Source organism: Octopus sinensis, linkage group LG9 (genome assembly GCF_006345805.1).
Source record: "Octopus sinensis linkage group LG9, ASM634580v1, whole genome shotgun sequence".
Lineage (NCBI taxonomy): Eukaryota > Metazoa > Mollusca > Cephalopoda > Octopoda > Octopodidae > Octopus > Octopus sinensis.
This window is the reverse complement of record NC_043005.1, coordinates 15,599,575-15,615,733: the sequence shown is the minus strand read 5'-3', so window position 1 is coordinate 15,615,733 and position 16,159 is coordinate 15,599,575. Positions and strand designations below refer to the sequence as shown.

The window sequence follows — 16,159 nt, the reverse complement described above, 5'->3', positions numbered from 1 at the left end:
ATGCACTGCTGCTGCCAGTTTTCTTAAGATAAGATGCATTTTCATATCGTCGTCCCAAACTTTGCACTCTTTATTGAAGATTTGTTTGTATCTTCTGTAGTATGCTTTGAAGGTAACTCCTTTGTCTGGTTCATTCTTAAACTTCGTTGTTCAATTTGCAACATAATCTAGCGGGAACATCTTCTCAACATTTTTAGACAACTTCATTAATTGCAGCATTTGTTGCTGTTGCTCTTGCAGTTGTAGCTGCTGCTGTTATTGTTCTTTCAGTTGTTGTTGCTCTTTTAGCAATTCAAGCAAACTGGCCAACAACTTTACCATGATTTTACGATTTTGTATACCATAAAATTTGCACAAAATACTTTTGTGAGCTTGTTAATTCCTCATCGCCACTATTGTAATCCTTTGTCAGACTGTTGTAATGTCCAGAGCATTAAAGCAGCATAGTTAGTTAGAAAAGGCCACGACTATCTATGACTGTCTACTTTTGTACTCTCTCCTACACTGATACTAACTGACAGTATTTATAATGACAGCCACATACCACTCATCACGTTGGGGGGATATAATCTCCATAACAGGTATACACCCCACTTTTCTTTAAGCTTAAGGGCTTAGCCAAAACCTTCTTTGCCATCATAGACTCTAACTTTCCATATCACCATAAATATAGTTTGATCTTCAGCAGATCTACTCTAAAGTTATCCCATTCATCTCTGCCTAATATGGAATATAAATCATAGCAGTGGTAGTACTAGCATTGACCCAAATAGACAAAGCCTTTCCTATAACCCTAACACTAAAATTAATATAAGCTTTGATATAGACAGCCTCTTTTCTGATGATGGTGGAAGTGTGATTGGGAATAAAAATAATAATAACAACAGCAGCAAGTATTAACTGCACAAACACCAACACCAGCTTCAACGATGCCAACACAAATACCAACAACAATGGTAGTAACATCAACAGAAACTATTGCCAACACCTAAACATGGAGACATATCGGATGTTTCAGTAACACATTCAAACAGCACTTCTCCAACCACAAATCCTCTTTCAGGATCCCAGAAAGGAGATATGCTTCATCCTTAGCCAGTCATGCATGGTGGCTGAAAGACCCCACACATAACATTAGGGAGGATCCTAGAAACTCCAGGTCATTACATAAATGGGACCAAGCACTGTAAACTGTGCATAGCCAAATAGATGAGAATATTAAAAGGACTCCCTTGATATAGGGAATATCCTTAAATCTAGGATAGTGGTCTTTGGACCCTGCATGCACTTCAGGAAATTCTTGCTGGTGTCCTGGGATCTACATGCCAACATGGTCAGTTAATTAGCAGTCAAAGCAAGACAATCACTGGTTGTTGAATAATGATGTCCTTTCCTCCTCCATTTTCTAGAGAAGCCATAGGCCAACGGATTTTAGGGTCTGAAGAAACACTGTAAAGCTAAGCGCTTTATGGATGTGAAACCCAGGCTAACCCCATAGACTGGCCATGTCTATCTGTCTGTCTGTCCCATAATCATCATCATCATCAATACATACATAAATACATCCATACATATACATATATATATCATCATCATCATTTAATATCCGTTGTCCAATGTGGCATGAGTTGGATGATTTGACCAGAACAGGCAAGCTAGAAGCTGCACCAGACTCCAGTCTGATTTAGCTTGGTTTCAATAGCTGGATGCCCTTCCTAATGTCAACAGTATTGTGTCAGATACTGGTGTCATTCACATGACACCAGTATCTGACACAATTATGATTTCACTTGGCAAAATGTCAAGAGTCTTCGTCATTCATCATTGCCTCTATGAGACCCAACACTTGAAAGATGCTTTTTATGTGTCACTGACATTGGCCATCTTGCCTCGGTGAGGCCCAATGCTTGAAATGTATTTTTTATGTGTCACCAGCACAGGTGCCAGTTACACAACACCAGCAATGGCCATAATCACAATTTCACATGACTTGATGGGTCTTCTGAAGCACAGCATTTCACCAAAGGTCCTTGTCACTAGTCACTGCCTCCGTGAGGCCTAAAGTTCGAAGACCACCTCATCCCATGTCTTCCTGGATCCACCTCTACCGTAGCTTCCCTCCACAATTAGAGATTGTTGCTTCTTTCCACAGCTATCTTCATCCATACACATCACATCACAGTCATCTCTCTTGCACACCACATCCAGTGCATCTTATGCCCAACATTTCTCTCAAGTTGCTTACACTCTGTTGAACATGCACACTTGCGTTGCACATCCAGTGAAGCATACTGGCTTCATTTGTTTCAAGCCAACAAATGTCCTCAACTGTCACAGCCCATGTTTCACTGCCATGCAGCATGGCTATTCACATACAGGCATCATACAATCTGAGAGAGAAGTCTTTGTTGCTAGCAGATGTAGAAGCTCTCTGAACTTTGTCCTGCCTAATCTTATTCTCACAGCTATGCTCTCGGAGCATCCACCTCTGCTACAAACTTGGTCACCTAAATAATGGAAGCTTACACGCCTGGCAGTTGATAGAGTCAATTTTCTGTATTTATTGTTCCCATGCATCTTCTGATATTTTTGCACCACTTATATGTCTATGACTTACACTCAGAACATATTATGGAGTTTCTACGTATCTCTTTCCTACAGATCAAGCAGGTCCATCTACCTGAAGGGATTTGTAATTTGTCTGCCTTCCTACTTACTAATGCTTTGGTTTTTGCTAGGTTAACTCAAAGACCCTTCAATTCTAGACCTTGCTTCATACCTCTTCTCTAGTTCTGGTAATGATTCAGCGATAAGAACAAGGTCATCAGAATAGAGGAACTCTCAGAGGCAGCCTATCTTCCTCTGTTATTGCCTGGAGAACTATGATGAACAAGAGAGGCCTGAGCACCAATCTTTGGTTAACCTCTACTTGTACCCTGAAATCTTCACTGTACTCATTGCCAACCCTCACCTTACTGACAGCATCCCTGTACATGGTTTGTACAGCTCTCACCAGCCATTCATTGGAAACTATCCCTAGTTTCCATATTGACCATCTGACGAGGGATCAGGGGACCCTGTCAAAGGCTTTCCCTAAGTCAACAAAAGCCAAGTACAAAGATTTTATCTTTGGCTACATATTTCTCCTGCAGCTGCCTTAGGAACTTCATAGGCATAACCAGTGTAAGCTGTGTTGTGGGAACTGCTTTTCTAAGGCCACGAAGAATTGTCTCAGGATACTGGTGGTGATTTGCAATGTCAATGGTGCATTATATCAGACTACTTGCTTTAATCTACCACTCTGTTTCTTAGAATTACTACATTCTTCACTATTCCTCTTCATGCTTTTGTCATGAGCTAGTCAGCTTGTATTAAAAATAAATCTTATATGGGCGATTATTGCACACCACGCTTCCTATCTTCCACCTCTTGCTGGTGATTAACATTATACCTACCATATTTGGGAGGTTGTGAAGATTTAGCAGTCAATTTACTTGAATTAATGTTACTCGATTGTCTCTTACTTTTATGTGTGTTTCACTTATCTTTCTTTCTGTTGGTTAAGGGTGTTTCTGTGTCCTTTGTCCTAACTACACCACCTGTGAGTCACCAGAATCATAATTTGTCCATTGTTAACATTATTATCTTTGACTGAATCACTACTATTTGGGATGTATTTAATTTCTTCTTGGTAACCGACTTCAGCTGAAGTTAGGTTATATCTCCCATGTTGTTTAAAAATTTTTTTCCTAGTTAAAAGCTTAGAAATTCTAATTGAGACTGCCTTAATTATAGAGTTTATAATGCATTTTGGATGATTTGAGTTGTGGCTTATGTACTTAAGGTTGTCACTGGGTTTGTGAAATGGTTGATGCAGTTCAGAAATAAGGTCAAGGGTAATATCTAAAAAATTTTTTACTTTACTATGATCTGTCTCTACAGAGATGGAAAATCCAGATCTATTTTAAAATTGCAAAAGATTTTCCTTATACTGTTCAACTTTATTTTTGCTACAATTACAGATAGTGAATAATGCTTCATCCCAGTATAATCCTTCTTACAATTTCATTGGACATGGCCGATGGATGCATAGTAGTTAGTGATATTTTTTTGAAAGAATCTAGTAGTTTTCTTATTCTAAATATCATTAAACCATTTCAGGATCCCCAAAGAATTTGTTTATACATCCCATTTAATCATTTCTTTAAGCATGTGTAAATATCTGTCTATTATTGATTAATCTCTCAAAGTTTGATCTGGAGGGGCATATGAGAATGGCTGTGGAATTAGGTGTAAAGTTTGTCCAAAGGTCTTTCAACATGAAACAGTTTATAACATTTTGCTCTGCATTCTCCCTGTGTATGTGTGTCTAGTAAAGGCAGGTGGCTAGTGGTTAGAATATTCAGCTCACTGTCATAAGGTTATGAGTTCGATTCCTGGTGGCACATTCAGTCCTTGAGCAAGACACTTTATTTCACATTGCTCCAGTCTACTCAGTTGGCAAAAATTGAGTAGTGCCTGTATTTGAAAGGGACCATCCTTTTCATATTCTGTGTCACACTGAATCTCCCTGACAACTATGTTAAGAGTATGTATATCTGTGGAATACTCGGCCACTTGCACATTAATCTCACAAGCATGGAGAGCCAGTGTGTGTGTATGTGTGTGTGTGTGTGTGTATAAAGGCACAGGGATTGGTGTATGCTTAAAAAGTGGGCTCATATGGTTTTCAATTCATCTCTCAATGTGGCACCTTAGGCAAGTATTTTCTATTAAACCCCTTGGCTGACCAAGATTTTTTTGTGAGTGGATTTCGGAGGCAGAAACTGAAAGAAGCTGGTTTAATATGTGTGTGGGTGTGTGTGTGAGGACACTATTCCACACTGGTCTGTACTGGCCGTTCACTACAAATGTTTTATTGTCACCATGATCATCATTACCATCAGCATTATCATCCCCATCATCATCATCATCATCATCACTCTCATCATGAACATCATCGTCACCAACACAACCATTACCACCATCTCCACCACCACTTCCAACACTACCACTACCATCCTCATCACCTCCACCATCATCATCACCACTACAACCACCATCAGTACCACCATCATCATTATCATCATGAAACTATTTTAAATTCCTGCACTGATCTTCTATTGTAGATAGTTATTGAAAATAAAGATCTTGAAGAAGCGTATGGTGTTCTGTGCGAAGCACCATGTCCAGGAGCCAAAATGACATTATCAAATTGTAAGATTTTGCCTCAGAACTGTTCTTTATTGTTTGTTCTTTTACTGTTTTTTTTCTTCTCCTTTAATTCCTCAAGGAATTGTTTTCCTTAGTACAACCCCTACACCCTACAAAATGCACAAGGGAGCATGTGACTGTAATATTAATGAATTCAACTTGAAAGGTTCATATTATGAGTTCAAATCTTATTGTTGCCTTTCAATCCCCAAGAAAGACACATTATTCTACATTTAGTGGTTCAATTCACAATTGTTTTGTCAGCGATAAGAAAAGACAAACATCTGTAAAGTTATTCCAAATAAGAAACGTTTTTACAGATAGGAAAACAGTTACCGATAATTTTGGCCAATATATTTCATAGAATTAGATGAAAAAAAGAAGTGATTCATGAGAGATAAGTCAAATGAAATAATTACATGAATTTGAATATAATATATTTAGGGGTAATACATTGAATGCCATATGCAAAAATTCTTAAATGAAATTGTTGTATTGCCAATTGTTATGACGATATATTTTTACATTATAATTGTGGAGTAATAATAAAGCATATAACGAAGCAGGGTAACAACAACTTAACGATCCAAAAAACTATCCATGAACCAATAAACGATATTCCAACAAACTGCCAAAATGACACCTAAGACATCCTGCGATCAATGCCTACTCTCCTATATCATTCAGACCGCTACTATTTTTAGACGTTTGGTCAGTCTATTCTTGCAGGGGGTGCTGTGACTCTTGCCACAACTGAAATTTAGTCTTTTATCTTTAGAAAGGAAGCAAAATTCTGTGGTCAGTGTAAGCAAAATTCAAAGGAAACAGGGAGATTGTTTCCCAAAACTGAAAAAAATTATCAGCCAAATTTAATGAGATTAGGAAATACACGATCCATGTTGAAGGATGAGATAACTACAGTCATGTTTCAGTTTATTTGACCTCATCAGCATAGTTTCTATAGCCCACTCCAGCCTGACGAACCAGCCGAGAGAGATTTTTTTTTTAATTATATGAATCATACTGATTAAAATCCATTCATAAGTCTTTTTCCCCTATTTAGAAGAATTTACTAAAGCACAGGTTAATGTGTAAATATTACCCTTTTGAGTGTCCTTCTAATTTAATATCTCAATATCTATTTATCAAGATAACTTAATGTCTGTGTGTGACTGAAAAGACAGAGGCTGTGTGTTCTTGTTTCTCTTTTTTTCAGCTTACACAATACCATTGCAAACCAGTGTACAGTTTATATACTATCTCAATATGTTCCACACTGGCCGGTTTGATTTTGCTTTAGAAATGAAATGAGGATGTGACACTGACAATGCACCACATCAGGGAAATATGTATTAGTTTTCCTCACAGTGAATTCTGGGGTGATTTTTTTTTACTTAGATCTGAAGTATATTGTGTTTTCATCACAATACGTCCATCAAGAAGGGATTTTCCTATAATGAACAACCAAAGGGTCTGGCAGTTGAACAACACACATACATTAAGTATGTTGCATAAGGATGAGCTCAAGGTGACCGAGGAAGGAGAGAGGACATAACACCTTCTACACTAATGTTCTTAAATCATTGCTGAAGCTTGATTCCACACTGCAACAAATGCAGGAAGAAGTGCCACCTCTTCCAATAAGTGGCATTGGAAAAACCCTCAAACTGGTGAAAACAGAAATAGCGCTTGGGAAAATGGCATCACAACAGAGTTTTTAAGATGTGAATGTGAAGAACTATGGAAAATCCTCATTCTACATTTCAACCACTTTCTAAAGGAGGGTAAAATATCTTCAAATACCATTCTACGTCACAAGAAGAGTGATAAAGAAAATTTTAAAAACTATCACTGCATATGCCTCTTGTCTCACCCCTATAAGGCGTTTACAAGGATCATAGTCACCGGACTATCAAAATATGTCAACCACTAACAGTCGAGAGAGCAAGCAAGTTTCCATATGAATCATTGATTATTGTTATGGTGATAATTGTAATAATAGAACACCCCCTCCATGTAGGGCACACAAATGAGACATGGGCTACTATGAAGAAGATAAAATATTGATTGGCTATGGTGCAAAGGTCCATGGAAAGATCCATGCTAGGAACATGACTGAGAGAATTCGAAATAGTTTGAGGATGGCGCTCAGTGAACAATGTGATGGCAGGGTATCGAAAGCACAAGTTCCACTGTGCTGGATATGTCACAAGGTTCACAGACAACAGGTGGAACCATGCAGTTGCCAAGTGATATCCCAGAGTGTAGAAAAGGCCATTTGGAGGGCCTCCGTGACAATGGGAAGATGATTCAGTCAAACAGTTTCGGTTGAGATGGAAAAGAATGACACAATCTAGACAAAATTGGAAGTGCATTGTGCCTAGCAGTGTTTGACAGCATCTGAAGAGCTGTTCGATATTGTCATACTGGGTCTAGCAAACATTTGCATCTAAATACCAACCAAGGAGATGTAAACCACATTGATAGTCATCAACTTTGACCAGTTTGTAGTAGGAGAAATACTCATGGTACAGCTAGCACGATAACAGCGCTGGTAAATGGAGTTGGGACTGACTTGTATACAAATAAATATGATAAATGCTCATGGAGAGATAAATCAAAATGTCCTTTAATGAATCTCTGTATGAGTACAAATCTTGTATATAAATGTACCGTGCACACAAGGGAAGGGCTCTATGATTACATTGGGCAGACGGCACTGATTCATTTAAGAATCATCATCATAACCATATTGCCAGCTTTAAATCAATCAATAAGAGACATTCGACATCTTTGGCAGATTTTATATGGCGACTGAAGGAGGGTAAAACGAAGTACAACATTAATTGGTCCATAGTTAGACATACAAAACCATACGATGTAATTTCCAGGAGATGCTGTCTCTGCTTCGAGGAATCCCTGTATATTCTGTGGACTAACGAGAAGATACCTAATAGAATCTCTGAACGACTATTGAGATGCATATAAATGTACTTTTGCATAATGCAGTGAGAAGGAATTTTGAATAACCGTTAACACAATGTAATTTAATTTACTTTAAGGCATGGATGACTTAAGTTTACTTTTAACCTCCTCGTTCTTCTAAACACCTAGTAAATAACTGACTCACTTTGTGATCAGGACTGCACCAAACCTAGCATTTGTGTATGCTCACATTTTTGCTGATGCTTGTATGCACTTGTGTATTCATGCCATGCAGCTTGCCCGAGGACGTTTATACATCCATATCTATTAATGGCTATTTTCAATACTTCTCTCACTGGATTACATGTTTGTTTCTCTGTCTTCTGCAATTTTATTTTTCATCTTCTATATAAATATGAAGATTTTTTTCCTCCGTCTGGCTGTTTTTTTCTCTCTACAAAACAGAAAGTTACGTTGTGGAACAGTTATTTTAACGAGTTGTTTTTATTTATTCATCACCCAACGAGATACAACTGCACCACCAGATGCTCCAGAATCAGTTGTTGAGTGTCCCACCCAAGAGGAATCAATGCTAGATGTACCGAAACAATTGTCGTGACTAATAAAAAATTCTTGTATATTCCATCTTCTGTCTTTCATTTATATATATATATATATATATATATATATATATATATATATATATAGATTATACTTATAGTAGTAGGCACTTTTCCAAGGTGCCACATATTGGAAGTAAACACTAAATGATCTGGTTGCAAATTGAGCATCTTAGCCACAGAACATGGCTGCGTATTTTTAATATATATACATCAGAAGAAGAGATGCATTGAATCATAACAAGGTTGGGGTAATTTAAAAATAGCATTAGGGACAGAAAAGGGTTCAGAGTTAAACTGACTTGAAAATCACTGATCTAGAACACCCAAAAGAAACCAGAATTTTGCTATATTATTTTATTCACTTAGTCTTACATGTTTACACTTCTATCGCCATCAAAGTATTCTCCATTTGAAGCAATGCATCGATTCAGACCACTGTTCAAAGCAGTCCTGGAACTCTTGCAAAGTGATGCCTTTTGACGCTTGTTTTGTTTTTTACTTCCTCTCTTCCACATCTGCAAAATGTTTTCCTTTGAGGACATTTTTTATTCAGAGGAACAAAAAAAAAAACAGTTGCAAAGAGCAAGATCAGGTGAATAGGGAGGCAGGGTAAGAGGAGTCACACATTCAGTCAAGACTGCTTTCTGATCTTCTGTGAACAAGTGAAGCACAAATTTTGCTGCAACTCTTTTCATTTGAAATTCCTTGTTCAAAATTTGTTGGCAGCAGCTCCAGGACACACCAGTCATATCAAAAAGTTTGTCAATTCAGAATCCTCGACTACAATGGGCTTTTCCCATAGAGAATGCTTCCAGTTACTTTTGGGTACCTTCTCATATGTGTGACTATTTAAAGTTTTTAAAGCCTCTCCTTCTGTTGTTTGATATAGAAATAAATAATCTCAATAAATTACAAAAGAAAAGAAACGTAATAAATCTATGATTGGAAAACTAAATGTTTTCCAATCATATTCTAATGATTTTATTTGAAATCCAACCTCCTTACAAGACAATGATCATTTTATGTTTAATAATTTTGAAATTTTGTTGTGCCTGATGATGACGTTTTTTGTCTCTTACTTTCTAGGGACACACTGGACCTTTGAAGTTCAACGTAATAACGCATATGGCAAATATGAGTTTTATATAAGGTTAGACCCTTATGTTAAACAGAAGGTAGTATTTCAACCAAATTCAACAACAGCAAATAAATCATTCCTCCTTCCTACGGAAATGAATACACTGTCAGAAATTAAGTTATTGACAAGAGGAAAATTTCAGCTGGGCACAGATGTAAGTAAAACCCTTTATTACTTTTTCATTTAGAAGGAGTATACCTGCTTGACTGAACCTCAATATATTTCTTGCCTGTCATGTTTTTTAGATTTGTATAAATAATCTCAGCTTTTCCAAATAAGCCCCTTAGACATTTATTAACATAACCAACTGTATTAATGATTATTACTGTACGTATGCCTGCTTATATATTTAAATATTCTAAAACCTCACATTGGGTGAAACAAGATTATAGTAAAAAAAAAAAAGGATGAAAGAGAATATCATACTTTAATATTTAGATTTAATTCAGTTCTGATATACACAACATTGTAAATAAACAAATATTCTATGAATATATTTGTTTGCTTTACAACTGCTTTTTTCTATTCTAGCATGGGTTAGATGAATACATATTATGAAGGAGATGCTTTTCAACTCAGTGTTTTTTATGTCACTAACCCTTTCCTGGCTTTCTATGAAGGGAGATGTTATTCCACCTGTCTTTGAATGTGCAGTGCTACAGGACAATTTTCTGATGGGGAAATGACAACAAACGTCATCATCGTCGTCTCTGGCTTACCCCAGGGCAGAATGTGAATATTTACACAGGCACACACATGCATGGTCCCCTACTAGAGAGACTGTCACATTCTTGACAACAAACAGGGTGGGTAGCAGGTAGAGTGATGGTGGGAGCAAACTAGGATGTGTTTGGGGAAGGGGCCAAGTGTATGATAGCAGAAACAGAAAGATGGGACTGAGGGGTGGCAAAAGAAAAGAGAAAAAGGATGTTGACTGCATTGAAAGAGAGGACAAGACTGGTTGTAGGCAGTATTGAGTACAGATAGTTCCAGTGCCACCCTTTATAGTAGAGGCATAATGGAAGAGAGTAAGGGGAGAGAGAGAGAGAGAGAGAGAGAGAGGAGAGTATGAGAGAGACAAGAGGGTAGACAGGTCCAGTAACATTCCTACAATGACTGCAGGGTACAGAGAAAAGGAGAGATTCACTGTTATTGTTAGTTAGACAGGCTGGTGGTGGAGTGTGGGTGGATAATAGAGAGATGAGTGATAGAGAACTGATACAAAGGTGAGATGATATACCAAGAGGCAGTCTAGGCAACTTATGTAGACACAAATGGGGGATATAGAATAGGTAAGAGACCCAAATGTAGACAGGTTATATCTACCAGACTCCATCACTAACTGTGATTCAACATTCAGTTCTACATGAATTTATGATTTAGAATGGAATAATATTTTCAAGTTGAATTTATTAAGATGACAAGACCAGGTTCTGTCCCTGATGCCATCATCTGTGGATCCAATAGAATTCCTTTATGTTGTTTTGAGTTTCCTAAATCATGTGTAAAGAATGTGAGCAGCTGAGCCCCTGTAAAGATGGTCTTGTATGAAGTTATCAATATTTGAAAGAACACTTCAGTTGAAGAAGAGATAAAATTGCTGAGTGGATGGATAAGTGAGGTGTTCCCCATCTGTTTAATTACTGGGTCCAGAACAAATGTGACACCTGTCTAAAGCCATGTAATTCCTGGAGATGTAATTTTGTTGCTTTTCTTTTTGTTACTTTAATTTAGATCAAAGTGAAGAATATGGATACTTCTGAAATATATTCCTGTATTTATCTTCTTGATCAATTATCTCAAGTTCCTTACCATGAATGTAAATCAATAAATGGTAAGTTGATAAAAAGTATTTCTCATACAATCTTATAAGAAACAATGAAATAGTTCTGTAATTTTGCTTGTGTGACTTTTGCCAGATGTTATTAATAATAAAGAGAGGGAGCAGGATGAATTCTAAATGATCCATGCTGTTGTTTCAACAGATAAATCTTCCTGGCACCAAATCCATTTTCCAAACCAAAGATGTAAAACTAAACACTACATTCCGATGCTCTACATAGAGATTCTGTCACATTTCCAATTATATTTCTCACCTTTATCCTCCTCCTCCTCCTCCTCTCATCATCATCATCATCAGTATTTTAATATTCATTTTGTACCTGCTTGTATGGGTCGTAAGGAATTTGTTGAGGTAGATTATTTCTAGGTGGATGCCCTTCCTCTCACTAACCCTCACTTGCTTCCAAGGAATGTAATATTTCCTGATGGTGTGGAAATAAATCATGGTAGATTGGAAACAAGGGACACTGCTTGTATGACGGGGATGTTCGTTTACAACAACTATATGATGTGAAGGAGATACAACCTGCACACACACACATACACACACACACACACTCACACCCACACACATATATATATATATATCATATTTGAGTACGAACTGCCGTGCTACATATGTACAAACAGCCGTGCTACATGGCATGAAGCATGGACCATCACTACTGAGGATATGTGTAAGCTTGCAAGGAATAAAGCCAGTATGATCGATGGATGTATAATGTCAGTGTGCATACTTGACAGAATGTCAGTACCTTGAGAGAAAAGTTGGATCTAAGGAGCATCAGATATGGTGTGCAAGAGAGACAACTGCGATGGTTTGGGTATGTGGCAAGAATGGATGAGGATAGCTGTGTGAAAATTGCCACACTCTAGCGGTTGAGGGAACCCGTGAAAGAGGTAGACCCAGGAAGACCTGGGATGAGGTGGTGAAGCATGACCTTCAAACGTTAGGCTTCACTGAGGCAATGACTAGTGACTGAGACCTTGGAAATATGCAGTGCATGAGAAGACCTGGCAATCCAAGTGAGACCATAACCTGTGGCCTATGCCAGGGGTGTAACCAGCCCACTTATGCATACCTTTCCTTCATTGGTCACTAAACTCTGCTTGTGAAGACCTGTTGAGGCAAGTGAAATCAAAATCAAATCAAATTCGCAAATTCAATGACTGGCACCCATGCCAGTGGAGCTCCAAGAGCACCATCCGTGTATGATCGCTGCCAGAGCAGTTGATTGGCTTCCATGGCAATGGCATGTAAAAAGCACCATTCAATCATGATTGTTACCGGCATCACCTTACTGGCACTTGTGCTGGTAGCAAGTGAAACACATTCGAATGAGGTCGTTGCCACTGCCTCTGGCTCCTATACAAGTGGCATATAAAAAACATCACTCGAGTGTGGCCGTTGTGAGTACTGCCTGACTGGCTCTCATGCCGGTGGCATGTAAAAGCACCCACTACACTCTCGAAGTGGTTGGTGTTAGGAAGGGCATCCAGCTGTAGAAAGTCTGCCACATCAGATTGGAGCTTGGTGCAGCCAACTGGTTCGCCAATCCTTGTTCAAATCGTGCAACCCATGCTAGCATGGAAAGTGGACGTTAAACGATGATGATGATAAAATTTGTCTCATATTATAGAAACAAAAGGGTTTATAGGACTGCAAAAGAATTTTGGTTCTATAACGAATGCTTCTTTATCTTTGTCTCATGTATATTTGAGCACTTCTTTTGTTTCTATAACCAATACTTCTTTATATATATATATATATATATATATATATATATATATATATATATCATCATCATCATCATCATCATTTAGCGTCCGTTCTCCATGCTAGCATGGGTTGGACGGTTCAACTGGGGTCTGTGAAGCTGGAAGGCTTCATCAGGCCCAGTCAGATCTGGCAGTGTTTCTACGGCTGGATGCCCTTCCTAACGCCCACCACTCCGTGAGTGTAGTGGGTGCTTTTTACGTGCCACCCGCACAGGTGCCAGACAGAGCTGGCAAACGGCCATGAACGGATGGTGCTTTTACGTGTCACTGGCACGGGGTCAGGCGAGGCTGGCAACGGACACGAACGGATGGTGCTTTTACGTGCCACCAACACGGGGGCCAGACAGAGCTGGCAAACGGCCATGAAACGGATGGTGCTTTTATGTGTCACCGGCACGGGGGCCAGGCAAGGCTGGCAATGGACACGAACGGATGGTGCTTTTATATGCCACCGACATGGGGACCAGACAGGGCTGGCAAACGGCCACGAACGGATGGTGCTTTTACGTGTCACCGGCACGGGGGCCAGGCGAGGCTGGCAACGGACACGAACGGATGGTGCTTTTACATGTCACCGACATGGTGGCCAGACAGGGCTCGCAAATGGCCACGAACGGATGGTGCTTTTACATGTCACCGTCATGGGGGCCAGACAGGGCTGGCAAACGGCCACGAACGGATGGTGCTTTTACGTGTCACCGGCACGGGGGCCAGACAGAGCTGGCAAACGGCCACGAACGGATGGTGCTTTTACGTGTCATATATATATATATATATATATTCTTTTATTCTTTTAATGGTTTCAGTCTCTGGACTGCGGCCATGCTAGAGCACTTCCTTAATTTAATTTTTTTTTAGTTTTGTTGTCACATTATGATTAAAAGTTGGTCGATGATAGAGTCTGTGGTTGCTGATCTCCCCACGAGTGTATCCTTGAATGGTTGGTTGGTCCAATATTGTCGTTAGGAGTTCATCCAATACTTTTTTGAAAGTTTCAGTAGAGGTCCCTTTTGTATTTCTAATCTCTTTGGGTAAGCAGTAGAATACTTGAGGACCTCTGAGTATTAGACCGGTACAGTAGAGTGCTTTTGCTCGTAAGTTTGAAGATGGTATGTTTGGGAGCTGACAGTACCCACCAGTTCAAGCATTAAAATTCACTTTAATGCCAATACTTGGAACATGCCTCTCCAGGATCTTCCATAAATATATAATAGTATATAAGGCGGCGAGCTGGCAGAAATGTTAGCACGCTGGGCGAAATGCGTTACGTTCTGAGTTCAAATTCCGCCGAGGTTGACTTTGCCTTTCATCCTTTCCGGGTCGATAAATTAAGTACCAGTTACGCACTGGGGTCGACGTAATCCGTTTGTCTGTCCTTATTTGTCCCTTCTGTGTGTAGCCCCTTGTGGGTAGTAAAGAAATATATAATAGTATATATCTCTCTCTTTGGTATTCAAGGGAGTTGAGATGCAGAGCTTTCAGGCATTCCCAGAAATTAAGGCCATTAACTGAAGTTATTTTACTGGTGAATGTTCTTTGTAACCCCTCAATTTCTTCTATGAGACCAAATGAATTTGGAGACCAAAGCTGTGAGCAGTAATCTAATCTGCTCAGAACAACGGTTTTCCATAGAGTTAGCATAACTATCGGTTCTCTTGTCATGAAGCTTCGTAGGATCCATCCATGAGATGTCTGCATTTAGAGGGCAGTTTGGTGATGTAGCTGATGAAAGAAGCATCATTGGACATGATTATTCCTAAATCCCGTATGTCATCATTGCTCTGAATTATTGCATTATCTGGCACCAAATATTGGGATTTGTGTCAGTTCCCTCCATAAGGAAGGGCCTGAAATTATGGTTGCACTAAATCTCAGATTATTTTTATCTGCCCATTGATAAATGACGTTTAGGTCATTTTGGAGTGTGATTGCACATTTTGGAGTTTGGATAGCCATTGATATTTTGTATTGTCAGCGTAATTCATTAGATTGACCAATTGCACTTGCGAGCTTATGCCTGATAGGGTTATGGTAAATAATAATGGTCCTAGAACCATACCCTCTGGTATGCCACTTATTACAGGTAACTTTGCTGAGAGATAACCATTTGCAGCAACAGATTGATTCCTATCCTAAAGAACCATTCTCTGAGTTGTCCTATGATACCAAGATCCCTTATCCTATGACATGATTCCATGATGTCAAAATCAAGGTATATGCAGTCAGTGTCCTTTCCCATTTAGGAGATTATTGAGAATAGTTTTATGGTGTTGTAATAGTTGTATCAGGCAACCTCGTCCAGTCCGAAAACCATGCTGTGTATTATCTGAGAGGTTGTTTTCTTCAAGATATGCAGTTATTCTTTATCAGGCAATTTTAGATGTGTGAGATGTGAGAGAAACCGGTCTGTAATTTTTAGCTTCAGCCCTGCTACCTCCGTTATGGATAGGTGTTACTGTTGCTTCTTTCAATAGTTCTGGGAATATGTCAGTTTCAAGTGACTTTTGAAATAGTTACATCAATGGCTTGGTGAGGCTGTTTTGGCAAGTTTTCAATAGTATGGCATAGTATTGACTTATGAGTGGTGAAGCATCCCTGA

The 16,159-nt window shown here is 38.9% G+C and overlaps 1 protein-coding gene across 1 annotated transcript in view; it reads left to right on the top strand.

The window, feature by feature from the left end:
• The window catches only part of LOC118764738, a 49,626-nt gene that overhangs the window by 15,144 nt on the left and 18,323 nt on the right, over nt 1-16,159 (top strand). Inside the window, exons 4-6 of the mRNA XM_036505705.1 lie at nt 5,169-5,256; nt 9,888-10,093; nt 11,674-11,773. Coding sequence (XP_036361598.1) covers nt 5,169-5,256; nt 9,888-10,093; nt 11,674-11,773 — 394 coding nt within the window. The remainder of the gene's footprint in view (nt 1-5,168; nt 5,257-9,887; nt 10,094-11,673; nt 11,774-16,159) is intronic.